Source organism: Aspergillus affinis (assembly GCF_023601865.1).
Source record: "Aspergillus affinis strain CMG 70 chromosome Unknown NODE_139_length_87693_cov_84_281821, whole genome shotgun sequence".
In the NCBI taxonomy this organism is placed as follows: Eukaryota; Fungi; Ascomycota; class Eurotiomycetes; order Eurotiales; family Aspergillaceae; genus Aspergillus; species Aspergillus affinis.
In genome coordinates, this window is record NW_026515920.1 from 40,724 (window position 1) to 67,526 (window position 26,803).

At 53.7% G+C, this 26,803-nt stretch overlaps 8 protein-coding genes across 8 annotated transcripts; 4 read left to right on the forward strand and 4 right to left on the reverse strand.

Annotated features, from left to right (window-relative positions):
* Positions 1-1,914: 1,914 nt before the first annotated feature.
* Positions 1,915-3,336, forward strand: KD926_001851 (uncharacterized protein; the record flags this gene model as incomplete). The annotated part of the gene is made up of 2 exons (XM_053093784.1): positions 1,915-3,097; positions 3,161-3,336. The coding sequence occupies 2 exons, from the start codon at positions 1,915-1,917 to the stop codon at positions 3,334-3,336; spliced, it is 1,359 nt and encodes a 452-aa protein (XP_052951377.1).
* Positions 3,337-4,020: 684 nt separating this feature from the next.
* On the reverse strand, positions 4,021-4,865 carry KD926_001852 (snoRNA-binding rRNA-processing protein IMP3; the record flags this gene model as incomplete). The annotated part of the gene is made up of 3 exons (XM_053093786.1): positions 4,021-4,194; positions 4,381-4,741; positions 4,834-4,865. 3 exons carry the CDS (start codon positions 4,863-4,865, stop codon positions 4,021-4,023), a joined length of 567 nt encoding a protein of 188 aa, XP_052951378.1.
* Positions 4,866-5,590: 725 nt separating this feature from the next.
* On the forward strand, positions 5,591-6,942 carry KD926_001853 (putative DnaJ domain protein; the record flags this gene model as incomplete). The annotated part of the gene is made up of 2 exons (XM_053093787.1): positions 5,591-5,754; positions 5,841-6,942. 2 exons carry the CDS (start codon positions 5,591-5,593, stop codon positions 6,940-6,942), a joined length of 1,266 nt encoding a protein of 421 aa, XP_052951379.1.
* A 948-nt stretch (positions 6,943-7,890) lies between these two features.
* On the reverse strand, positions 7,891-10,162 carry KD926_001854 (uncharacterized protein; the record flags this gene model as incomplete). Its single annotated transcript, XM_053093788.1, has 2 exons — positions 7,891-9,695; positions 9,766-10,162. 2 exons carry the CDS (start codon positions 10,160-10,162, stop codon positions 7,891-7,893), a joined length of 2,202 nt encoding a protein of 733 aa, XP_052951380.1.
* Positions 10,163-14,778: 4,616 nt separating this feature from the next.
* On the forward strand, positions 14,779-16,863 carry KD926_001855 (uncharacterized protein; the record flags this gene model as incomplete). The annotated part of the gene is made up of 5 exons (XM_053093789.1): positions 14,779-14,849; positions 14,951-15,057; positions 15,112-15,224; positions 15,279-15,357; positions 15,443-16,863. The coding sequence occupies 5 exons, from the start codon at positions 14,779-14,781 to the stop codon at positions 16,861-16,863; spliced, it is 1,791 nt and encodes a 596-aa protein (XP_052951381.1).
* Positions 16,864-17,732: 869 nt separating this feature from the next.
* Positions 17,733-19,583, forward strand: KD926_001856 (FMN-linked oxidoreductase; the record flags this gene model as incomplete). The annotated part of the gene is made up of 6 exons (XM_053093790.1): positions 17,733-17,801; positions 17,868-17,976; positions 18,032-18,463; positions 18,536-18,882; positions 19,016-19,423; positions 19,518-19,583. The coding sequence occupies 6 exons, from the start codon at positions 17,733-17,735 to the stop codon at positions 19,581-19,583; spliced, it is 1,431 nt and encodes a 476-aa protein (XP_052951382.1).
* A 314-nt stretch (positions 19,584-19,897) lies between these two features.
* Positions 19,898-24,652, reverse strand: KD926_001857 (transporter; the record flags this gene model as incomplete). Its single annotated transcript, XM_053093791.1, has 6 exons — positions 19,898-21,343; positions 21,394-22,150; positions 22,380-22,546; positions 22,839-23,442; positions 23,507-23,762; positions 23,824-24,652. 6 exons carry the CDS (start codon positions 24,650-24,652, stop codon positions 19,898-19,900), a joined length of 4,059 nt encoding a protein of 1,352 aa, XP_052951383.1.
* A 913-nt stretch (positions 24,653-25,565) lies between these two features.
* On the reverse strand, positions 25,566-26,741 carry KD926_001858 (uncharacterized protein; the record flags this gene model as incomplete). The annotated part of the gene is made up of 1 exon (XM_053093792.1): positions 25,566-26,741. The coding sequence occupies one exon, from the start codon at positions 26,739-26,741 to the stop codon at positions 25,566-25,568; it is 1,176 nt and encodes a 391-aa protein (XP_052951384.1).
* Between the last annotated feature and the right edge of the window lie 62 nt (positions 26,742-26,803).

Consider the following 26,803-nt stretch of genomic DNA (forward strand, 5'->3'; position numbering starts at 1 on the left):
AATCCCATCACTACGCAATGGAATGTTTGCAGGGAAAATGGAGGTCTTGCTCTTGACCCTGTACAGGACCAGCTCATTAAGCTTTCTAGGGCTGACAGGGACCATAGTAAGATTAGCCCTACCATCCGTCTCTTGTCAACGCAGTGCCAGCAATCGCAGTCTCCGTCGACAACTCATCCCGCCCTAATAGCTGACAGTTCTCTGTATGCAAATCCATCTCGGCGGCCGACAGGGGTAGCTGCATGGACGTACAGACCCCAGTCCGATCAGCACGTGCCGAACGCCGAGCGAGACGCGCCTGAGGAATCCGACAGGGGAAGTACGTCATTCTCGCGTGGACCCCAGAATCTTGTCGTTGGACCGAGTGGGAACCATGGGAAAGGGAGCCTAGTTGGGCAATTATCATTTAGCATTGAGAATCATCATATGGGCAAATAATTGCGCTCTGTGAAATCCGACCCATTTGTTTTGCTGTCTCCTGAGATTCAAGAAAGAAAGCCGACCCGAAGCAGTTGTGTAATTCAGACCCGTCATACAGCATGGTGAGCATCTCCGAGCACGCCACCTGGCGTTCCCCAGTGTGGTGGTGACAGGTCCAGTGGATCTGTGGTGTAGCTCGTCGGCAGGTGAGCTCAGCTCCGGAGTAGTCAGGAGAGAGAGAAGAGCTCTCATCCACCCTCGTCATACTCCGTACAGAAAGAACTAAGCAGTTAAGCAGCCGCTAGACTCGGAAGTTACCGTTTCCCGCCAGAAAAGTGGCGGTCAGGCCGACCGTCCAGTCACGGGGCGACTGGCGGGGCGTGGGGGCCCCGATGGGCCTGACTTGCCAGATGGGTGCCTTAGGCAAGTAATCCTTCATTTTTCTCTCTGGTCTTCCTTTGCGTTTTCTCGAAGGTCCCAATCGCAGTTTGTCGCTATCCCCACCGAGTGAATTTCAGAAACGGAGGGTCGGTTTCTTCCTGCCTCAGGCATCCAAGGGGCCTGACCGGCTGCAGGCACGGGCGATCTAGACTCCCCTCCATGCAGGGGCAGCAGGACGGTTCTCTGTTCACTGTTCACTGTACCTGACGTAGGTCAGCGGAGGAAGAACCGGTTTGACGACCTCGTTCCCAGTCCCGGGCAACTTCCCTCGATTGTCTCGGGCGAATGCGGGGGGTCGAATTTGGCATGTTGGTCAATCCCTGCTGAATCGGTCCAGACCAAGCCGGAGGGCCTTTCTATCTGGACCTCCACCCTCTGTCGGTGTAGAACGCTAAATGCCTAGATCACCGCTAAATCGACAAGAAAACTCAACTAAAGTGCCAGTCTACACAGTAGTCTTACAGAGTAAAACTAGTTTCTTCAAGTGGAAGGTTCCCACCGCCTGTCGGTGAGACGCAGGATCGATTATCACACCATCCCTTGGCCATTTTAAAAGGCATGTCCGATGCCCTCCAGACTCGTCCACCTGACCGGTCACTTGTGCTTTTGTCTCTCGTTCCCTTGCCTCGTCTTTCTTTTCTTTTCTTTTTCTTCTTCTTCGCTTTCCTTATGTCCACTTAAAACACCTCGTCTTTGAAGATCCTTCCCCACCATTTACAAAGAATCAATCACCGTCCTCATTTCCTTGTCTATACTCCGTGCTGGGGGCCGACTGCCTCCTCCCCTCTTCGGAAACCCTAATCTTATCGATCGTATTCATTTAAACCCCCTCTGCTCCCCTCCTTCGACTCTCCTACAGATTATTGATCATCGCTATCCTTACCGTTATTGTTAATATTGTTATTGACTATTCATATCCCGCCCGCTGTCCCTCCTAGTCGGCTGATCTCCGCCAATTATTCGCTCTCCTGACCGGCTGCGCTGTCTTCAGGCATTCGAGCATGTGAATGCTGGGATCCGAGTGAATCATTCCTCTGTTCAGTCTCCCTCCTGATGGCTGCTGCCTCCACATGCTCCGGCCATTCTCTTCACGGCGCCTACTGTGACAATGCTCCACCTCAGGGGGCTCATATTAATAGCAGCCATAACCGCCCGCTGCGTATAGTTCCTCCCACTACCCTTGCATCGTCTCCACCCAGGACAACTACAAATCCCGGAGATGCCTCGTCGGCCACCCTCTCTGCCATCGAAGTCGAACTTGCTTCACAATCCATCTCGGCCCTGAACATCATGGGTGTCAAAGATACCATGCTGCATGTCACCGAACTTCCTATGGAGACCACCCCGGACCTCGCTGTCATCGAGCAGCCCTCGTCTCCCAAAATGGAGACCGTGGAGGAAGTGCCGTCCATCGAACCAGAAGCGCCAGCAGCCACTTCCTCGCCGGCGTCTACCAAACATCGCACCCCGAAGCGCAAGCGAACCGCCTCACCTCCTTCGCCTGCCTCGACCAACCCCTCCCAACATGTCCGTTCCGCCTCGCGCAGCACTCGACGCTCTGCTCCGCCCAGCAGTCGTCCGGGCTCTCTCCATTCGCACCGCCGCACGGTGACGACCTCCTCTCTCACTTCGTCCTCGCATCCTAGTCCCAGCGACCCCGAAACCCGACGCCAGAACCTCCTCGCCCTGCACCGCGAGTCTTGTCGCCTCTTCCAGAACAACGGTCGAGTCAGAGACAGCGAGGGCAGCACCCCGTCGCCATCCTCCTCAACCGCAACCACACATACGCCACCACGTACCGTCCGCGCCTACTCAGACCTCAGCACGCCGCCTCTCTCTCCAATCCTCGACTCCATGTCCAGCACCTCTCAACAACGACCGCCCTTCCCCCCGCCCCTCCGCACTTGCTCCGCCTTCACCCCAGCCGACTCGGACCCCATCTCCCCGGTCCCTATCCACCCCTCCGCCACCGTCATCGACTGGACATCCCCCTCGACCCGCCGCCGCGAGTACAAGAAGATCGACCGCGCCAGCAGCGGCGTGCGCGGGTTTTGGCGCCGCGTTGCGCCGCGCTGGGCCCGGTTCGGCGACGACCGCACTCCATTCTTCGAGGAGGGGAAAGACGGCAAGGGGAACTACGAGGGCAGCGTGCGTCGCTTCCGGATGGATTTACCGGATGAAGGCCCGACTCGCTCGGAGAGGGCGGTCGGATTGAAACTGAAGAGGAAACTGGTTGGTGGGAGGATGGGGCGGTCGAGGAGTGATTCTGCTTGATTTGAGTCTGACTCGTCTATCGCAGTCTGGGAGAATATGAGAGAGCAGAGCTATTCGGCGCCGGCGAGGATAGCTTATCAAGAAGAGGAACGCTCTATGAAGGAGATAACCAACGAAGCCTGGGGCTTCCAGACGGTCTTTCCCGGCAGACAGATATGGATGACTGCTTCTGCTAGACAGACACAGCTGGCTGATAATTGATGGAGGGGATGGATGGGATGTGTTTCGTGTGTTGAGCACACCACCACCGACCTACCCAAAGAGAGGGGTTTGCAAATATACAAACCTCGTGGACGAAACAGAGAAAGTGGACGAAGTGACTAACCGGCTGGCTGGGCTTTCGTTTATTGGGTTGGTTTAGTGATTAAAATTATGATACCCCTTGAGAATTGCAATAGACTGACCTTCTTTTGACTTGTGAATTTCCATGAACTAGAAAACGAACATGCATGTGTAGGGTAATACAAAATAGTATAAAGTGTATTCTAACCTCATCATATGAAGATTGACAATGGCCAAGTACGCAATGCGCAATGAAGATAGAATAAATAAACTCTTCTCCTCAATCTATCTATACTGAACATAAAACCCTCAAGGCAAATGAAATGAACAAAACGCCGACATCATCATGTACAGAACCAAACCCAGCAAATGAATATAAATCTGAAAGATAGGGTATATCATCTCGAAACAACTTCCCCATATCCACTTCACACCACCACCACCACCGATATAAAATAAACCGCAAGTCTAAACAAATGCCAACCGAAACTAGGCCCTGACATAGAGACAAGCGAGAACAAACCAAGCAACCTCAAAGCATCTCAAAATACCGAGTCCAGTGCAGTAACCTAACAAGGAGAGGTAACGACGAAGTCAAGACAATCACAACATATCGAAATCATCCAACTTGTCCCGATACTGCATGATGTTCCGCTTGATCTTGCTGCTATCCACCCAGGTGACATAGTCCTCCATGTTCCGGGTGACCAGGAACGCCGGGTCATTAACGACCTCCGTGCCGACGCGCACATGGCCTTGTTCGATGAATGTGACGGCCTAGACTTTATGTTAGTTTTCAACTTGGTCACCCCATATCTCTTATCCTTATCCATCTCAACTTCAACTTGAAAGGAAAGGGAAGAGGAGAGATAGTGAGCCCGCGCTCGCTCGCTCACGATAGATCCAGATCCAGATCCAGAGCTCGGCTCATGCAAAGAGTAAAGGGAAGAAAAGGAAACGCACCGTCTTAATATTCTCCACCATTCCATTCCTCGCCATGATCACACCCAACCGTCTCCTACAAAACGCCGAAACGGTGACCTCCCTCTCGACTCTCGACAACCCGGCCCCCTGCTCCCGACTCTGTTTCAAGATGCCCATGCGCCACAACTTATCCAACATGTCGGCTTCGATCTTCTTGCGGATCGGATCGGAGCTCGGGTCCAGCTGCGAGAGCTTGTGGGCGAGTTGGCGCAGGGAACCGCAGATGGAGTTGTATTTCTTGTAGTCGAGGGGGTGTTGGAGGTAGTAGCGGGCGCGGACGGACGTTTCGCGGTGGTCGTTGTCGGATTTGTAGGTTTCGAAGTTGTGCTTGCGGAGAAGCCTGAGGGTTTTTAGTTAGAAGAGTTGGGTTTGGGGGGTTGAAGGCAGGGAGGGGATCCTGGGAGAGGAGAGGATTGAGGGAAGGGGAGTTACTTTTTCTCGTGATGCTTAAGTTGTCGGACCATTTTGGCGGTGTTGAGAGGGTTATTTCTGCGCTGTACTCGACTCGATGGATGAGGATGGAGATATGAAAATGAAGATAAAATTGCGATGGGCGGTGGGTCGGGGACTGGTATTCTGCCGTGTTTATTGGCTTGGCGAGAGGGCGGTGTATACGGACATACGATCTAGGTTGGGGATCCTGATGGTTGTTTCTGCTTCTATAACTGCTTGGTCTGGGCTGGTAGGTCTGTAATTTACTGAGAGTGTCTAGTGCCCTGAATATAATGTGATGAGCAGAACACAAACATGTTTCAAAAACTAGCTTATGTCTACTCTATACTATGTACGTACTCCGTACTCCGCGGATCTACGCACGTGACCGGAAAAACCCACCTCCGTAGGCCACCTATGCGAGACGCATCGTTTACTTATCCAGACCGAATATACTACCGGCCTGAACCGGCAAACACCTATTCTCCGGCAGCTTCCTTACACCACTTGAGATCTTGGCTGATCTCAAGTCTCTCGAATGTGCTCGTCTTGACTTCGATAGCTGCCATAAAAATCGGTCTCTGTGTTATATAGGACGTTTGCGACTTGCGCGATCGTCATAGCACAACTACCTACCGATCTACCATTCCTCGTTTCTTGTTCATCGTTGAATACCTTCAATTAAGAACCGAATATTATCTCTGACTGAAATTGGAAATCCGCGACAGCTGCATGGTCCGCAGCTTATACCCTCACAATGCGTCTTCTCTGTCTTTTTCTCGTCCTCGCAGTATGTCTGCTACAGGTCCTCGCGGCCGAGGACTACTACAAGATCCTGGGGTTGGATAAATCCGCCTCCGAAAGGGACATCAAGCGGGCATATCGCACGCTGAGCAAGAAGTACCACCCGGATAAAAACCCGTACGTCTCAATTCCATCCAACCTAGATAGACAGGAGGGAAGCCAGGTTTAGATTGCAGGGCGACTGACGTGAATCCAAACAACAGAGGAGATGAAACGGCCCGCGAAAAATTCGTCGAAATCGCCGACGCCTACGACGTGCTCTCTACCTCCACGACGCGCAAGATCTACGACCAATACGGCCACGAAGGCGTCGAGCAGCACCGCTCCGGCGGCACGGCCGGCCGACAAGCGAACGACCCGTTCGACCTCTTCTCACGCTTCTTCGGCGGCGGCGGACACTTCGGCCACGCGCCGGGTCACCGTCGCGGCCCGGACATGGAGTTCCGCGTGGGCCTGCCCCTGCGCGACTTCTACAACGGGCGCGAGGTCGAGATAGTGCTCGAGAAGCAGCAGATCTGCGACGCCTGCGAGGGCACAGGCTCCGCAGACAAGGAGGTCATCACGTGCGACAAGTGTTCCGGGCGAGGTGCGTTCATCCAGAAACACATGCTCGCGCCGGGCATGTTCCAGCAGGTGCAGATGCAGTGCGACAAGTGCGGCGGGCAGGGGAAGATGGTGAAGAAGCCGTGCGGTGTGTGCGGGGGCCACCGGGTCGTGCGGCGCGACGTCGAGACCGCCTTCACCGTCGAGCCGGGCATGGATAAGGGGCAGAAGATCGTGTTCGAGAACGAGGCTGATGAGAGCCCCGACTGGATCGCCGGCGACCTGGTGCTGGTGCTGGAGGAGCGGGAGCCCGAGCTCGGCAAGTCCGAGGACCAGCGCACCGACGGCACCTTTTTCCGGCGCAAGGGTCGCGATCTGTTCTGGAAAGAGGCCCTCTCGTTGCGCGAGGCCTGGATGGGCGAGTGGTCGCGCAACATCACGCATCTGGACGGTCATGTCGTGCACCTCTCCCGTCCTCGCGGCCAAGTCGTTCAGCCGCTCTCGGTCGAAACTGTCGTGGGACAGGGCATGCCGCCGTACTCGGAGGGTCATCTCCACGACCAGTCCGACGAGGATGATGACGTCCCGGGTAATCTCTACGTCGAGTACTCGGTCATCCTGCCAGACCAGATGGAATCAGGCATGGAGAAGGAGTTCTTTGCTCTGTGGCAGAAATGGAGGAAGAAGATTGGAGTCGATCTCGCGGCGGATGGGAACCGGCCTGCACATGCACATGCACACGCCGAGAAGGACGAGTTATGATCTTTTAATCACATTTGAATATAGATAGTTAGAATCGACTTACTTTCTTCGTCCTCGATGTCTTTTTGAGCTGAGTTGATCCAGTCTGAAGTGGTCAGTTAATTTCGACCGCAAAAGTAAATACTTAAGCACCTTGAGGACAGCACCGAGGACCCGGATCGAAGAAGAGACTGGCACTGCATTTATCCTTCAATGCTTACGCCTCCTACCATCGAATCATCGTGTACTGATCCGGAGGTTCTGGCTCTGTAGATTGAACCGAGGAACTGGTCTATCACCTAGCTAGCGCCGTCGTTTCTCGCTCGCGAACTTACTTTACTTTATCGCAACAACGTCCGTCTCGGTGTTTGTTGGCAGGAGCAGCCAGCCAGCGTATTATAGTGAGTGATTTATGCACAAACAGCCCCAAGGAGCTTCCCATGGCCCTCCCCTCAAAGTAACCCGCACTCACAAGAGCAAAATCGCTAGAGGATATAGGTAGTCTGCTTTATTCCTATCTATCCTCTTTTCATTAATTTTTGATAACTAGGTAGAGAAGGGACTATCTAAGGCGGGCTGGATCAAGGTAGAAGAAGCAAGGAATAAAATAGAGTAGATAGATGTGTTATCAATATGCTTCAATATTCAGTAGCATTATCTCGACTGGAAGAAACAAGGTAGAGAGAAAGTAGAACAGCAAGATATAGTTCGATTGACGGTTTATAACTTGATGAAACAAGATGGTGTTCAGCATAATAGAAAGAGCAGAGCAGAGCATGTCACATTCATTAATTAAGTGTTTAATATCCAATCCAGTCCAGTCCAGCCCAAACACAGAGGCGAGGAAATAAAAACAAGATGCAAAAGATAGAGTTTCATATCATCATATCATGTCAGATCAGATCAAATTAGAAATATGTCAATAGAGAACACAAGCCTAAAGACACTTCCAGCCTATCCCAATCAGATTCAACCTCTCGGAACATCAAAGATATCATTCCGCCACGTCCGTCCTAATCGCTGACTTTCGTCCCCGTCTTCAATCGCCTCCTGTGCCCGGAGCGCTTCCTCATGCCAGACCTTCGCCAGACTCCCGGGGGTATAAACGCCCTTGAAGACGCCGCGTCCCGGTGCGTCCAGAGCGATACGAGTCTCGACGTCCGACACGGGCTTCAAACGCGCGAGAATTGCCCGCACCAGACTGGCCAGGTCGCGGGGGTTGGCGATCTGGGCGGCGCGCAGGCGTTCTCGGGCGAAGACCAGCTCGCGGTTCAGGGCGAACGCAGCCTGGACGATCTGCTCGGCGATCTTCTTCTCCAGGACCCGTCGGAACATGTGTTTGAGGAAGGGCTTGGTCAGCCAGAGGAGGAAGCGCCATCGGCTGCGGTGGACCGTGTAGTTCAGCTTGTGGATAACGACGCGCACGCCGCGCAGGGTGAATATCTGCTCGAGCCGTTCGCGGCCGACTTCGATGTCCAGCGAGATGTCGACGCCCCGGCGGTCTAGGAAGAAGCTGGCGATGCCTTCGTCTTTGAAGAGGCAGAACGGGCCGGAGTGTGTGCGCAGCCAGTATCCGAATTCCGAGGCGCTGATGTTGAGGCCCATGACGGTGGCGGTGAACGTGGTCTTGAGGTCGGTCTCGGTCCGTTTCGAATGTCGCTTGAGGATGTCGATGTCGTTGCGCGTGGTGACATGCATGCGGTAGGGAAGGAAAGACGAGTATTGGACCCCGTGTCCTGGCTCCAGGATCAAATTCTCCAGCAGAAGATCGAGCTCCGGCGCTGAGATCTCCAGCCGTGGGATTGGGATATACTGGATGTGGCGGAGGACGAGAGGGAAGAGTACCTCGAGAATGTCCACCGGCAGTCGGCTTTTCTGGTCATGATAGCCGGTCCATGCGTCCTTGTATATTTTGCTGGTGACGTCCACCAGCTTAGACACTGCGGTGTCTTCCGGGACTGTTCGCAGCGCTCGTTTGGCCTGGACCAGGAAGGCATCAACGTCCTGGCGCAAACTAGACCCCGAGCCCACTTGCTTAGATTTGCTTTCCAGCGCGCCGATCTTCTCTGAAGCATTGTCGAAGAATTCAGGATTCATCAGCATCTCCTGGAGAGAGAATCCGATTTCCGACATCAACTTCTCAAACTCGGGGTCTTTGTTCGCATGCTGCAGCACCTGCGAAAAGTCTTGCTCTAGTATCTTCCACTCCTCCGCGTCGCCAAACGACCGAAGCAACACCCAGAATTTTTCCATCGCCTTCTTAAGATCTGCGTTGATATCTACATCCTCCTCGGCGGTCGTGACCAAATCGGAGGCCGCATTGGTATAGATCGCGGCATACCGATTCACCAGCGGCCCTAGCGCGGCGACGGAATCCGTATAATCCGGTCGCTGCCGAAGCGTCAAGACGGCCTGTTTCAGCCGATTGAACAGCGTGTCTTTCTCCCGTTCACCGAGATGTTCTTTGGTGCTATCAACTGCCTCTTTGCCGGTACGCACCACCCCACGACCGGTGACTTGGACGACTTCTTCCGCCTCGTGGCGCAAGTCCTCCTTAGTCGGGGCGCGACCCTCGTCCGCGCCAACTTCCTGCACGGCCTGGACGTCGTCCTCGGACGGTTTCAGCTGCTCGCCCACCTGTTGCGAGGCATTGGACAGCGAGAATGCCGTGTCCGAGAAGATCTGACGACCGACGGTGGTCAGATCATCAACGAACAGTCGGAAGTCGGCATTGGTCAGAAGGAGCTGTCCAATCGTTCGAAGACTATCATATGCTGTATCCTCGTCAGCCGGGGGGCCACAATCACAGAATATCCCCATCCGTCGGGAACGGGAAGCATATACCGGCCTTGGTGTCCGCCCTCGCCTTCACCTGCGCCGCGTGCTGCGAGATATGACTCGGGTCCAAGGCGGCGCGCGATCGGGCCAGATGCCACAGGAACTCCTGCAGCTGGTCGGAGCCATTCTTGTCCCGCAGGAGCTCGATGAAGACCTGAATCCAGAGACGGCAATCCCGAATCAATTGGCGGCCGACGGAGCCGATCTCCTGAGACCGCGGGTTGAGAATGTCGGAGGCCAATAGGGTGCGCAGGTTGGCAATGACTTGATCGGTCGACGGCATGTATCCCTCCGAGAGGGCGCGGAGCATCTGATAGGTGTGTAGTTTCTGATGCAGGCGGCGCTGGAGGCTCGTGTCCTCCTCGTAGCGAGGGAGAAGCGGCTCGGTCTCCCCGTGCGGCATGGTGGGTGATGGCCCGACCGGTGACGAGGCTATCTAGCTGGGCTGGTTTCTGGAGGGTGCGGTGCCCGATAATGGATGGGTTGTCCGGAGGGAAAGGAGAGAACGACGGTCATGGAGGATGGGAGGGACAGGGAAAGCGGAGGCCGGTGGAATGGCATGTCATGGCAGGGCGGCTAACTGCATCGAGCCTCTTCGTTGGCATCGTCCTTCACTCTTGCGTCACCCCCGCCGCTTTTACATCAGGTGATCTGTACGATAGTAGGCATTTTCTGATCAGAATAGATGGCATTCAACATCACCCGGTCTCTCAGCTTCGGGCGATGGTATCTATCTATCTACAGGCTTCAGAATCAATGGACTCAATTGAGTCAATAGACCAATCCCAATCTCATGACTACAGATCACCAGATCAACAGTACATACATTGGAGGTACCACGGTGTCGCTGCGACAGCCAATTGACCACCGGAAACCATTGATTGAGTCTACCTTATTCTTCCCTGCTCTGGACCATCCACCATGATCGACGTGTGACGTCAGTAGGTCGACTCGACGCCTGAGAGGTCAGGCATCCTCGAGACAGCAGATTACCCGGAATGGACTAGCGCATATCAGTTTCAATTCTTTCCTGGCTTTCGAGTCTGAACGTCTTGGAGTATCGAGATCAGTTCAGTGAATTCTGTCCTGCTCTATTTGGGTCTATTGACTTGGTCATCCAAAATCAAGAGCAAGCTAGCCGCGATGAGAACACGCCGTGAGAAGGTAGACAAGAAGCAGCCGTTGAGGACCGCAATTCTGCAAAACTGAGAAATATCTACGGGGTACGGGGTATCAGCAATAATAGAACCGAAAAACAAGAAAATCATACAGACATAGTTATAGCTAGATAAGATAGAGACGTTCTGGACTCCATAGCATGAACCAACTTTCCTGCACGTCACATGGATGTGGAGACCTTCCCCGTCTGCGATGCGGCGTACAGTACTCCGAACAGTCCAGCAGTTCGACACAGACGAGACCCATCCCTGCCCTGCCAGCCCTGCGCGGTCCAATAATTCCATTGCAAAAAAATAAAATCCGGGGGTGGCTCAAGGTCCCCATAACTATCCCATTTATGTTCGCTCGGTGGGAACTATCCCCCTTGAGGTTTGAAGGTAACGGCTCACCCCTGAGTGTGGGAAGGAGGGTCAAAATCCGGGGAGAGCTACTTACCTCCTACGATCAAGTGGCTTTTCATTCCTTCGGATCAGTCAGAACTCAAGTCTGACAGTGGCAGCTAGACGGATTTGGTTGAGACTTTAGACCTTAGACCTTAGACTCTTGTGTGACGCGCTTTTCGTTCCCAGTCCCAACGCATTTTCTGCTGGGGAGGTCTGGCTGAGTTATGACTCTGAATACGCAGTTGTATCCAGCACAGGTCGGAGGAAATTCGGTGTCAGGGACCGATTGCAGATTGATCGACTGGATTTTCGAGGGCTTGGACCTCCTTCGTTCCGAATCTACCTCGTCCTGCAGGGGTGCTGTACACAGACATGTTGACCGCGTGAAGAATTCGCCGGATAGGGTATTCTCCTGCGGGTGCACCTACTGTGAAAGGAGAAAAGTTACGCGGTGGACCAGGGTGGATGAATCATAATCACAATCATCATCATAGCTGCCTAGGTTCGGTACTTGTACGCCCTTCCTATGTGCTCCGTCTGACTGCTCCCCAGGGCAAAGATCAGCAATTCCGGTCGCGACCAAGCTTTCCTGTGATCCATGCAGTGCATGAATTGGGGGAAACTCCGGGGGAAGGTTCAGGGAACGGAGGAGATCGGAATGGACCACGGAATGGAGACTGGGAGACTGGAGGGCTCCGTACAGGATGAATGCCCGGGGGTGGGTAAAGGAGCTCGTATAGAGGGGGAACTATGCAGTATGGAGTATAGAATCATGGGATGGGATGGATTGTACGGAGTAGTCCGTAGCACTACGTGTAGATCCGACTAGCTAGACTTCTGCAGCGTAGATGACATGACATGACATGACGTGTGTACGCAGTAGTGAATCGGGATCTTGATTCTTGTTAGCGAAGAGGTCTAGAAAATACTCTGTATATCTGAGTACTCTGGGGCCTCATCATCATTCATTCCCGATCGACACAAAGAAAGACAGGGGCGGTAAGGGGAAAGGATGAGGCCCAAGTATGAGGACTACTCCGTATATTCCATCCCCCTTGACGAGGTGCATAAATGACTCAACGTGAGGCTGGTTTTCGTTGGTTTATCTCTTTTATCTATTTTTAATCTATTATTTGTTTTTCATTTCATTATTATTGTTTCCTTCCATCCTGACTAATCGGTACTTTCTGATCGCAAAGGCTGGACCGTTCCAAACTTCGATCCATCACTAATCACTATAACTACCAGTGCAATGTGTACTTCCGTGCTCACAAATTAGTGGCTAGTACGGAGGGTACGCCGAACGCAGCCCTAAGTCTGACTCGGCCGTCGCGAATGTCACATAGGAATGGCAGATAGTTGATTAATATTATCGTCTGGGCGTTGGTCGAGCGAAGCTACGGAGCAGCTAGGGGAGGTTGACTCCATCCGAAGGCTCCATCGGCCGGGCCCGATCGGCGCGGAGGCATCGTGGTTTCGGCTGTCATTGGACCAGGGCTTTGCCATTTGGAGAGGTTTTGGAGAGGTTCCGACGAAATGAAACACGGTGAGGGACTAGGTAAAATGTCGCAACTAGGATTTGGAAATTCCCCCCTAGGGAAGTTGTACGGAGGACATGCTCGAAGTATGCAGGTAGGTATGTACCTGGACTCGGTCAGGGGAGAATGCAAGGACTACGACGTTGGACTGGAGGGCAAACTTCAGACTACAGACTACAGACTACAGACAGGGTAAATGCCTCATGGACCCAGAAGAGACGATGTGCAAAGATGTGCCAAACACCAAATGGTCGCGTGTCTACTCCGTACACTCTACGGAGTACTCAGGAAGAGGAATAAAGATAGGATTAATAACGAGGCAGCCGACGCTGAGTCAAGAACCCGAACTCGGCCAGCCTCCGGGCCGCGCTGACTGTGCGGGGACGCGATGAAGAATCTCCCAGCTGGAAAACCGTCTGGAACCCTTCCTCTAGCAGTCTAGTCTCGTCCCCCCGAAGTGCTGCCGTCTGCTAAACTTGCCTAAGCCTAATTGCTGCCACATGAGACCGGCTCCACCGAAGGGTCTCTTCCTGTGCCCTAGTCAGCTTAGTCTCTTACCTTCTCCGTAGTGAGAGTTGCCTTTTTTACCTCCGTGGCTTGCGATGTTTGGTACTGCTCCACCCTCCGCCAGAAGGAAAGAACGGATTACAAAAAGAAAAGAAGATCGGGATGGTATATCGGATGCTGCCCGCAGAAAGTCTTTTTTCTCTCTCTTCTAGTCTCAGGGACATTGTAGGACAGGAGAACAATTCACAGTCTGACGAGGAACGGAGTCCGGAGTATATGATTCTGGACTATGATAAACCTATCATTGAGTGAAAGTACTACCACTAACTAGTTAACTGTAAACTGTAAAAGGAAAAAGAAAATACCTCGCTTACTTCGGACGCCCAACAAAAAATAAAATAAAATAAAAATAAAAATAAAAAGAACCACCGAACAAGGGGCAGGAAGTGTTCGACAATCCTCAACAAAAACCATCAAAATAGGCACCAGACTGTCAAGCACCAATAGACGGACGAGATTCAATCCAATTCCAGTTAATCCAAAGCAATCCATGAAAGAAAATAATCCCAAATCCAAAAATCCCCCACTGGACAGATCAAGTCCAGAATTAATTGCGATATCTCTCGTACTCCGTGCTACACGGTAGTTATCGTCCTGGTGTCAACGAAATTGCCTCACTGCCCGATCCGCAATCCTGTTGCGTTTCTCGTCTTTCTTGTCTGTGGCTGGCATTTACTGACGATTTCTCTTGTTATTTTTATTTTATTTTTTTCTTTCCTTTTTTTTAAAAAAATTATTCTTTTTTCTTTTTCATTTCCATTCTCTCCGCATTTGGTCGCTTTTCGCCTTCGCCTCTCGGAGAGTCTCCCGTTTTTTCTCGCCTTTCTCCACACGGCCGCCCAAAATTCGTTTCGCCCATTGTCCACCGTCCACTTCTCTCCCCCAATTTCCCAAAAAGCTTCGTATCCTATTCCCACCGTGACTCGGTCGAAACGGTTCGCTGCCATGCAACCGCCGCCCCCGATATCCACTGCCCCAATCCCGATGCTTCTGACTGGCTCCTGCGTCCCCGACTCTTCCCGATCGCTGAGCCATCGCCTTCCTCCATCCCATCCACAGCCCTGCTCTTTAGTCCTGGCGACGACCTCGTTGGAGATCACAACGGGTGCTGCGTTCTGACCGTCGGAATGTGGTGGATTCGTACTCAGGGGGGTTCGATGTTAGTGCGCCTACATAAAATCAGACTGCCACCTGTGGCCTCGTCGATATCTTTTTCTTCTGCCCTTCTCTCTACATCCCTCTCTTCCACTTCTCCTTATTGTGCTTCATCTCGTTCTATCGCCTCGTCTACCTCTTCCTCTTCATTCGGAATTCGTTCTAAATCCGGTTTGGACGTCCCCCAGCTTGCCACCATGGCTCGTTATCCCGCGCAACAAGGCCGGCCGGTCCACGCGACCCCTAACGTGAGCCACGCTGCTCCAGTGTACGTTTTCCAATTCTTTCCCAGGACAATGGAAAAACCTCTTGTCTGCTCAATTCTACGGATGTCTATGAATGTATTGCTGATTCAATGGTTCTGTATAGGGAGTCGAATTTCGACACCGCCAACCCTCCCTACATTCGCAAGTATCTCCGCACCTACGGTTTGACGCCCCCGCGTGCGGAGTCCTACGAGGTTCAGAAGACGCGCTGTTCGTATACCCGCCACCACTGAGAGATCCCGTCCGGAACTAATTTTCTGACAGGTCTGGCTCAGTTGGCCCTGAAGCAGTCGCCCATCGACAAATTTCTCTACCTGAGCACCCTCCGCAAGAACAACGTGCACCTGTTCTACCGTCTCGTGACGGACCACCTGAGGGTATGGGAGCATGAAACATTTGATAACCTTGAGAAAAATCTAATGACGAAATAGGAATTGACCCCCCTCATCTACACCCCCGTAGTTGGTGAAGCCTGTCAGAGATGGTCCGAGATCTACCAGCAGCCAGAGGGTAAGTTTTTAGAACCCTTGTCAAATAGCTTTCCCCATTCCCCACACCCTTCCGAAACTTGGCGTGCTAATCTCGGGAATCACAGGCATGTACCTGAGCTGGGAAGATCGCGGCAATCTGGCCGCCGTCATTGCCAACTGGCCGCAGCCCAATGTGGAGATCACATGCATCACCGATGGCTCCCGAATTCTTGGCCTGGGTGATCTTGGCGTCGGAGGCATGGGAATCCCCATTGGCAAGTTGGCCCTGTACACTGCATGTGCCGGTATTCGTCCCGAGGCCACTCTGCCTCTGACCCTGGATCTGGGTACCAGCAACAAGACCCTCCGGGAAGACCCGCTCTACATGGGTAGCCGTCGTGACAAGATCACCCCGGAGCAGGAGCTGGAGTTTATGGATGAGTTGATGACCGCTCTCACCGAGCGCTGGCCCGGTATTGTCATCCAGTTCGAGGATTTCAAGAACCCCTTCCCCGCTCTGGAGCGTTACCGTGACATCTACACTTGCTTCAACGACGACATCCAGGGTACTGGTGCCGTCATCCTCGGCGGTGTCATCAACGCCGTCAAGCGCTCTGGTCTTCCCTGCAAGGAGCAGCGTGCCGTCTTCTTCGGCGCGGGAAGTGCCGGTGTGGGTGTTGCCAAGCAGATTGTGGACTTCTTCGTGCGCGAAGGCATGACCGAGGATGAGGCCCGTGCTTGCTTCTACCTCGTCGACACCAAGGGTCTCGTCACCCTGGACCGCGGCGACAAGCTCGCCGATCACAAGGTGTACTTTGCTCGGTCGGACAACCAGGGCCAGCAGTGGAAGAGCCTCGAGGAGGTCGTTGACCACGTAAAGCCCACCATCCTGATGGGTCTGTCGACCCAGGGCGGCGTCTTCACCCCTCAGATTCTAGGCAAGATGGCCGAGTGGAACACTAGCCCCATCATCTTCCCTCTGTCCAACCCCTCCTCCAAGTCGGAGTGTGACTACGAGAGCGCCGTCACTAACACGGACGGTCGTGCCCTCTTCGCCTCCGGTTCTCCCTTCCAGCCCTTGTCGTTCACCAACTCGGCCGGCGAGACCCGCACCTACTACCCCGGCCAGGGCAACAACATGTACGTGTTCCCCGGTATCGGCATGGGTACCATTCTCTCCAAGTCCGTCAAGGTCACCGACAGCATGATCTACGCTTCTGGCGAGGCTCTGTCTCAGGCCCTCACGGCGGAGGAGATCGACCGGGGTCTTCTCTACCCCGACCTGACCCGCATCCGCTCCGTCAGCGTGGTGGTGGCCCGCAAGGTCATCCGCGCGGCCCAGGAGGACAAGGTGGACCGCGAGACGCCCCTCCGCAACATGACGGACGAGGCCCTGGACGCCTGGATCAAGGCTCGCATGTACGATCCCCACACCGAGGTGTTGGCCTTGGAGCGGGAGGTCGGCGCTCTGCTGTCCAGCATTGGACCTGCTTCTTTCGCTCTAAACGGACTGTCGAGCGAGGAGGACAAGAACGCTAAGCTATAAGCATGTAGCGTTCTTTTGTTTATTTTGGTCACATTTCTTTGGTCAGCCACAAATCTGCCTTACGTTCTGTTTCTTGAAGCGTTTCTCTTGCCCTGTTGGAAGAAAGACCCGATGTTTTTTTACCCAGTTATACCCCGTTCTCTTTTCGGAATCTGCAAATATTCTTTAATTGGCTCAAAAAGCTTCCTTCCGTCCGATGCAGAACCAGGGTTTTGGTCCTAGATGGTTTAGATGGGTGGATTGGAATTAGCAATTTAGATGAATCAATGAATCTCGGATTTTCACTACACCTACGTTATAGTATGCTTGAGTCTACAATATTGATTACTATACAATATTGTAGGAATATTGGATGCCAGGGGTAGGCGGCCGAAGTGGTCAAGAATGATTGAATTGATTGAATAAAGGAATAACTGCTTCATCAACTAACTAGGGGTCAAGATAGGTCCTTTTATCTTCATGGCCGATATCATGGAGTTTTCCGCTTCATTCATGGAATCCTCAGCTTCGTATGAAGATCCTCGGAACTTGCCTTAGTGAATGTTTGGCGGATTGCCTGAGGCATCTGGATCTTCTACAATATGTGGAGTAGACGGAGAGACTCAAATCGCCGACCACAAAATAAACTCTCCTACAGCTCGCAACGCTTGTCCTTTTGAGTTAAGTTTGATGGTTTAAGTCTTGTCAATTTCTCCTTACCTTGACTAGTTCGGCGGATCGTCTCCACCAGACTCGGTGCCGAGGCTTCTCTCTCCGCCACCCATCCGAAGTCATCTATATCAGGTTGCTGTCTGCAGAAGAACAGAATTCTTTCTACTTATTTTTATTGTACAGCTGAGCACCTAATACACATCATTGAGAATACCAATATGCCATCACCATTGAATGAACCAGTGAAACTTCCCTGCGGTCTAGTCTTTCCGAACCGATTGGTCAAGGTATGTACACCTACATCTATACTTTAATTACATTGAAAGTCAGGCTAAGCACGGTTATCGGTATAGGCCGCCATGGCTGAGATGCTCGCCGACCGAAGCACCAACCTCCCGACGCGGGATATTCTCGAGGTGTATCATCAATGGGGACAGGGTGGATGGGGAGGTATTCTGACCGGTTCGTCATGAACTCTCTCCTACACACTCACCAAAGTCCTTCAACTGATAAATAGAGCCAGGAAACGTCCAAGTCGACATCTCCCACCTCGGCACGCCCTTCGATCCGTCCCTCCCCGCCGACCCCTACACCTCGAAGCACAACAGCGCCGACCTCGTCGAGCGCTATTCCCGCCTCGCGCAGGCTGTGCAAGAACACACCAGCGCCCCATGCATCGTGCAACTCTGCCACCCTGGACGACAATCTTTCCGAGGCGCCGGTCAGCGAGGCCTCTGTGCGCCGACGATCGCGCCGAGTGCGATCCCCATGAGGATTGGGGACGGGTATCTGGAACAGCTCATTAGCTGGGTGACGTTTCCGGCGCCGAGGGAGATGAGTCGTGGGGATATTGAGGCCGTTACGGCGCGGTTTGTGGATGCCGCGAGGGTGATGGCGGACGCGGGATTTGGGGGCGTCGAGTTACATGGGGCGCATGGGTATTTGATTGGTATGTTGATTCTCTTTCTTGGTTTGAGATAGAGAGAGATGGAAGGATGATTGGCTAACAGAGGCTCTATAGATCAGTTTCTTAACCCCAAAGTCTGTCCCTCCTCCCTCCACCATCTAGGACCCTCTTCCCTTTCCTCTACCTACAGATCAACAACTAATAAATCTATCAAGACCAACCACCGAACAGACGCCTACGGTGGCTCGGCCATCAACCACGCCAAGTTCGTGCTCGACATCATCGCGCAGATCCGCGCCGTCGTGCCGTCTTCCTTCTGCGTCGGCATCAAGTTGAACTCGGCGGACCATGATCACGACGACGAGGCAGCTTTCGAAGACACCATGACGCAGATCGGGCTGCTCGTGGACGCGGGGATTGATTTTTTGGAGATCTCGGGAGGGAGTTATCAGGATCCGAGGGTTAGTATATCTCATCTATCCATACGTCCCATCTGAACTACTTACCTACCTACCTAAAACACCCCCTCCTATCCCAAGATATACCACACTATACTAACCTATATCTCTACCCCCCTGCTAATAAAATAACCAGATGATGGGCCTCTCCACCAACAACAACAACAACACTGAATCCAGCCCCTCCCCCTCCCCAGCTCAACAACAAAGCACCCGAACCCAAAACCGCGAAGCATTCTTCCTCGCTTTCTCCCACGAAACCCGCAAGCGCTACCCCTCCCTCATCCTCCTTCTAACCGGCGGCTTCCGCACGCGCGCCGGCGCCGAAGCCGCACTTTCCCAAAACGCATGCGATCTGATCGGCATCGGACGACCGGCTGCCGTGGCGCCTCATTTCCCAAATTTGATGCTGGATGAAGAGAAGGGTGCGGATGAGGCGGGGTTGAGGCTGGGGAAGGTTAAGGATGAGGGGCCTTGGGTTGGGAGGGTGGTGAGTGTGGTCCTGGGGAAATTGGTCCGGGGGGTGGGGGCGGGGATTGAGAGTGTAAGTCTCTTCTTCTTTCCTCTTTCTTTCTTTGAAGAGGGTGGGTCTTTGTCGTTTTGCGATTGGTTTGGCTAATATGTTCTGATGAATATAGGCGTATTATTCAGGGCAGATTGCCAGGATGGCGAGGGGGTTGAAGACGGTTGTGCCGGGGTTGTGAGGGATAGGATAGGGTGGATTGTCTGGGTTTCTGTTTACTTTCAAGTGTGATATGGTCTTTTGGTTTGTTTGATGGGTGTTTTTAAGATAGTATCTCAGTTTTGAAGGGGATTGTGTATAGTCTAGCTAAAAACATACATCTAGAGAGAGAGAGAGAGAGATCATATGTACTAGTTCCAAAACTATTAATTATCACCCATCCACTTCACCACTGTATATACCATACATATCCCGCTAACCCACCATATACTCTAAACTCTAAACTCTATTCTCTACATTAAAACCCCCAGATCAGATGCTTACAGATCAAACTGCCTACGGCTCAAAAGGTCCCGGGGCTCCCGCACTCCAGAAATCCAAATTCCCGGATAAATTCTCCAGCGTCTCAAAGTCCGGCATCCAGAAGGGACTGTCCTCTTCGAGATCGATCCATGGAGCGAGCTGGAAGGCCATGCGCATGCCGTGGTTTTGCGTGTCTGTGGGGTTTGCTGTATTGCTTGGGTTGGGGTTGGTGGAGTTGAAGTTCGGGTTAGAGTTATGTTGTTGATGATGGTTTATGTCTGCGGCAATTCCGGAGTTCGGGTTGAGATTGATGTTGGAAGAAGATGGGGGCGGGACTAGGGTTGTAGGATTAGGAGCCGAAGAGGATGCCGAGGCTGAGTTCAAGTTCGGATAGGGGTGTTTGAATAGTCCCGGTGTAGGGGATGAAGAGAGATATGGATTCGCATTGGAAAGGACCCCCGAGTGCTGGGCGGTCATGAGTTCCGCCATCCCGATCTTCCGGCTCGGATCGTTGACTTCCAACTTCTCCATTGCGGCGTTGACCAGCAGCTCGAACGCGTCGCGGTATTTCTTCACCCAAACGGCGCGCTCACCCATTACGAAAAGTACCGTCGAGCAAGCGCGGATGTCGTTGCTCATTTGTACGGACCAGACGTCGTGGGCGTGCGTCCACAGCGCGTACAGCAGTGTGATGCCGGCCATGAAGACCGTCTGCACCGCGAGGAAGGAATGTCCGTATTCGAGCGTCTGGTGGAGTCGCTTGTGCGTCTGGCAGATGTTGCCGGCGGCGCGCAGGCAGACATGGTAGTATGGGTCCGTGAGGGGGAGGGAAGGGAGGAAGGGCTGGATGAGGAGGCGGAGCGCGCGGTTGTAGTGCAGCATGGGATAGTCGAGGTCGGGCCCGTGGAATCGCAGGAGGGCGGATTCTTTCCACTGCTCGAGCTCCAGGAAGAGGGAGTTCATCTTGGAGCGGAGGGAGTGGAGCGGCCGGTCGGCGCGGTAGATTTTTTGCTGAATTTTGGAGTCGATACGGCGCAGTTGGATGAGGTAGATGGAGAAGGTGAGGGTGGTGTTACGATTGGGTGGTGCAGGCGAAGTGTTGCTGCTGCTGGTAGACAAAAGGGCTGGGTCGCGCACGTCGTCGTCAGCGTCTAGAGGCAGGGGCAGGTCAATGTGTCGGTCTGCGATGCTGAACGGACGACCGAGGGACATGGACACCACTCGCTCGAGGTAGTAGACTGTCCAAAAAAGCCGACGTCTCATTTGCGCGGTGATCGGGTCGAGGTTGCTCTCGTTGGCTTTTCGGTGCAGTCCGAGATCGATTGCCGTGCGCATCGCCAGTCCAACCATGTACCAGACCCCCTGGCTGGAGGCGGATCGCAAATGATATACCACCAGAAGCGTCATGGCTTCAATGTTTTCGATGGATCGCGCTTCGCACATCGTGGGGACTTGCTGCAGGGCAGTCATGTAAAATCGCTGCGAGTATGAATCAGCATGGCTCTCTTCCCTTCCCATCAGAAACATACCTCCGGTGGAACATAAGTGTACTTCTCGCTCAGATCCAAAGTCGTCGCCCCGATCGCATATACCAGATACAGTTTGAAAAGCCCAAACCTCTCCGCCTGCGACAGCTCCTCGCGTTTCGTCTTGGCCAGCCGAAACCGGTCCTCGTGCAGCCTCCACAGCTCGCGCCGATCCAGAAACGTGTATCGCACATGCAATCGCGTCAGATAGGCCTGCAGGATACGAGCTCCCATCTCATCATTCGGCGGCTCCGTGCTCTTCGCAATCAAATCTTCCATCCTCAGCGACCGCGGCTGGCCCCCAACGCCCCGTGGTCCGTTTGTCGAGGCGCCTCCTCCTCCTCCTCCTCCTCCTCCTCCTCCTCCTCCTCCTCCTCCTCCTCCTCCTCCTCCTGATACGCCCCCTGAAAGATTTAACGGGTTCTGCTGTCCCCGCGACGGCGTCAGGACCTGATTCCACACCGTCGCCTGCACCATCTCGCCAAGATTAGCCGCCAGCGACAGCCCCGAGCTCGAGCCCACATACGCTGGGGCCTCGTAGGAGTTCAGCGCCAGAAACCCGACCAGCTCGCCGACGGCATTGTGGTCGATGCCCGTGGCGGGACTGAGGCCCGGCTGCGCGCTCTCTGGATTCCGGGCCGGGAAAAGCGGTGGCGTCTCCGCGGGCGCTACATTGGGCGCATTGCCATTCGCACCCAGTGGCTTGGAACTCAACTGGGATTCGAGGTCCTTGATCCGCTGTTCCAGGGCATGCGTGTACCTGTCCCATACTTAGCGGCGCAAATCGAACAACTAGACCCCGGCGAAGAGAGAGAGAGAGAGAAAGGAGAAACCCACTCGTTCTGCTGCGCAGTGTCCTGTCTCACCGAGGCTTTATCGCACACGGCGCCCGCCCTGTGGCAGTTCGAGCAGACAGGGTAGTCATTATCACACTGGCAAGTCTCAATATTGGTCATTTAGTCATCAGAGCTGGGATGGAGCCTTCATACTTTCTGCTTTCTCGTTTTGCAGCGCGTGCAGGCGGTTCGGCCGCGCTTCCGGGGATTATGGTCTCGGGAGGGCGAAGCGCTTGTTCGGGGCGTTGATTCAGGGATTTCCATTGCATGAAAGGTTGCTGGGGTCCATCATTTCGATGGATTGATGGAATGAGAGAGATCTACGAGGTATTGCGAGAGAGATGGATGGAGATGGAAGATGGAGGGAAATTGGAGGATGCGCCAAGACGCATCGGGCCGACTTATCGATAAGGGTATCTCTTGTCACGCGTGGTATTAACTGCTCCATTAAGAGGTGTATAATGTGGTCGAGATTATATGCTAATGCTAAGGCTTTCTCTATGCGATTTTATAAAGTTACGTCTAGAAGCTGAAATGAAGTCCGGTCAGCCGAGGTCCGACCCAGTTGAACGCCATTTCCTCCGCGGGGAGTACTCATGAAGTTTGCTTTACCGGATCCAACCTCCCTGACATCTCAGGACGCACAGACCCTGAATCAACACCTGTTTCCGGATCAGACGGCCGCAGTTCCTGTCCCTCGACATGGTTCTCAGCCACCTGCGCATTCCTCTCTTGGCCCTTCTTCATCTCCTCCTCTTCTTCCCCGGGCTCTTTCGGCCTCTCCAACCCCCGATCCCGAATCAGTAGACAAGCGATAAAACACACCCCGATAAGCGGCACCTGCAGAATAAACACGCTCCGCGACGCTTTCGCATAAGCATTCAAGATCTGCGACCAGTCGGCATCCGAGATGCCTGGGCGCGCCGGCAACGAGTACGTCGAATGAGCCAGATGCTCGAACCCACTCGGCAGGTTCGACTTGAGCGTCGCCTGCAACAGAGCCGCGGAGACGGCAAGTCCGCATGCGCCGCCGAGGCAGCGGAAAAAGTTGCGGTCGGAGATGACGACGGCGCGCTGCGATTTAGTGCAGTGCGCTTGGAACGCCACGAGGGTTGGTTGGAAGACGTTGCCGACCCCAATGCCGACAATGGCGACGATGACGGCAATGACGCCTGGGTTGGTGGTGCGATCAAAGATGAGAATGAGGCCAGCGCCGCTAGATCGGTGGTTAGAGTTGGTGGTGTTTGATGGAAGGAACGGTGTATTGACTGGTTACTTACAGGGTCCAGAATCCGAATCCACACCAGATGACCTCGCCGTAGCGCTTGCGTCGGGAGATATACTGACCGGACAGGACAGATACGAGGGACTGGCAGACGACCAGAGGGCATGTCAATGCGGCAGATATGACAGGCGACCATTCGCGGGCGTTCTGGTAATAAAGCGGCAAATAGTAGAGGTAGGATTGATACGCTGCGCCAAGCAGGAAACTTTGCAGGAAGAGAGCACAGATGACTTTATTCTTGAAAAGCATCACTGTATAGACGTCAGCCAACCGTACAGAGCCAGACCTTTGGCTCCCTAGGGATCAACATACCAGGAAGCATAGGCAGTATCGCCAGTTTCCATTCGATGAATATAAACGCGATCAAAGAACAGCCGCCAATCGCCAGCATGCTAATCACCAAGGGCGAGTTCCATTCAAAGTAGGATCCGCCACCGGAGATGGGAATCAGCAGGAAAATGATACCGATCGATGATGCGATGATGCCGAAGAAGTCAATCCGCCGAAGATTCTCCCGGAAGCCGTCTTTGCGCGTATTATTCGGGATAAGGAAGTAGCCCACGACGATCGAGCAGGCCGACAGCGGCGAGATCAGCCAGAAGAACCCTCGCCACGTCGACTTCATGATGAACGCGGCCGCGATGAACGGGCCGATGACGTTCCCGAGTCCAAGCGATGCACCCAGAATGCCTTGGTACTTGCCTCGTTCTTGCAGCGACACCACGTCCGACACAATGATCATGGTGAGCGACGTCACGCCGCCGCCTGCCACACCGGCCAGGCCTCGAAAGACGTAAAACATGGCCGCGTTCTGAGACAGTCCGCACAGCAGGTCGGCGATGCAGAGCAGCGCCAACGCGAACAGGTACACAATCTTGCGGCCGAAGATGTCCGACAGGCGGCCGTACAGTACCGTGAACATGGTGTTGGCGATGAGCGAGGAAGTGCCCGCCCAGGAGATCGTGTTCTGGGCATTGAGATCCTTGGCGATCGTGGGGAGTGTGACGCTGATGCCATTTTGATCCACGAAAGTGATGAGTAGGGAGCAGGCTAGACCCCCGAAGACAACCAGCAGCTGACCCTTGGGGAGGATGTTTGTCTGGTCATGCAATGCCTTCTCGGCAGCTTGCTGTCGGTTCATCCTATGAAACAGGTGGATATTTGCCTTGGTGGTGTGAACATAGGAAGATTCTAGATAGTTGCAGGCGAGTACCCGTACAAGGCGAACCGAGGGCTCAATATAATATAGTAGTGCTAATCGACAATACCGAATTTCTTCAGGTCAGGTGGAGAAGAAAAGAAAATTGCAATGCCATCTAGATAAGACAATTGTCGCATGCCTCCTTGCCTTATAAAGCCGAACGTTGCCAGACACATCCTGCAGGGAGGAAAGCAGCAGGTTTTTCTTCCAGTGATATCTTACAAAGATATCGGAGCAGGTGCCGACGGATTTTGGTTCGGGGGATCCGACAGATTAGCAAGAGTCATGTACGTACACCGGTGTATGGAGCACTCGGCAGTTGCTTGCTTAGCTCTGCGAATAATTTCCGAACGGTCATTAGTAGCAAACAGTCCTCAACTGTGCGTCGGATTAATTCTGAGCACGCAGTCACGTGTGGCAGTGACAGTCTCCACAGGGCGTAACGTCAGTGGTCGGCGATCGCCATCGGATGTCCGACAAGAAGGAATCCTTCCAGTCATCCCCATAGAATATACTCCGTACTCCGCAGTCTGTCTTGCAAGGCAAGAGCTCTTAATAAGCCATTAAATCCAAAGGGGTAGACCGGGCGAGCTCTTATCTAACAGCTGTGACCGGTGTGAGCCCCATTGGTCACTAGTGCCTACAATCCTACGCCAGGAGGCGTCGGCACCAAAGCCACTTCGGAGAATAAATAAGATGTGGTTCTAGAACTCAGGTCATCCTAACATATAGTTATGTAGCTGCGGCTGAATAAAAAGAAAAGAAAGGGAAAAAAAAAAAAAATTCTTTCACATCAACCCCCAACATCTAGCCAGCCAGCCGGAAACCGTCTAATGGGAAAAATCTACGTGAACTAGCTGTGTGCAGACGGCATAGGAACCTCCAGACTCCCAGGGGCCCATGGGGATGACTGTACCCCTCGCACTCCGCCGAACCCATGCGTATCGTCAACACGTTCGTGTCCCGCAGTACCCGGGACGGTTTGTGTAGAAGGGCCGGCTACGTCTGCCGCGCCGGCCGGATTTGACACAGCATGCTGAGGCAGATAGTTCCCGCCGGTGACGTTGCCATGATTGGGGAAGAAGCTCTGGTTTAGCGCGCCACACGTGGTGCAGGTGAACTCGATCTTGAAGTTAGTGAGGACTAGTTGCGCCGCAGCCGGATGTCCGCCACTGGAGTATCGTCGCTGAGGCTTGGGGTGTGCGGTTTGCGGGGTGGATGGGTGATTGGAGGTCGGCACTCCAAAGGCAGACTGATGAGAGGTGGCTGTCGGATGGTGATGGACGGCGAAGCCTGGCGACGTTTGCCCCTGCGAATGCATGCCCGACGGGTGCTGAACCGGGTGGTGTTGGTGTTGGAGATTGGGGAGATGCGGTTGCAATGTCTCGCCGGGAAGCTGCGAAGCTTGAAGATCCGGGTTACTCGGATCCATGAGGCTGTTCTGGATACTCTCCGGGAGCCATCTCTGTCCGGAAAGGCCGCTGTACGTCGAACCCTCGGCCTGCTCTTCGGACGCAGCTTGAATGTCCGCCTGGTCATCGCCGCTGGAGTCAAGGGTGTTTGCCCTCTCCTCCTGGGTCTGGGATTGCTGATGTTCTAGTCGGATGAGAGCCCGCTGGGCTTGTCTCATGGAGATCTCGTATCCATGGTAGCGCTTGACGGCGTCGACGACCTCCTGGGCCTTGATGGTGTTTCTCATGTCGAACAGCTTGGGGATCTCAGTTAGGAGAAATCGGACGTGCGAGACCTCCGAGCGAACTGGTGTTTTAGGGGTGGAGGTCGCATTGCGCCGACAGCTATGACTGTCTTGGAGGCTGCTGATATAGGTTGCGTTCTTGTTCGCCCGGCACACGACGCGGAAGAAGCAATTGGCTGACGATCGACACCCTATTACCACGCTCTTCTTATTGCTCCGCGTCACTCGGAGCTCCCAGTGCTGTCGGACAGATATACTTCGTACCAAAGCCTTGAACTCCTCCAAGGAGCCGAACCGCTGGCCCACATGGAGGCCCGAGTACATTTCCGCCATGACAGAAGGGGGGGAAGACGCCACGGAACAGGACAAGCGAGCGAGTCGATCGTGGGCGTAGA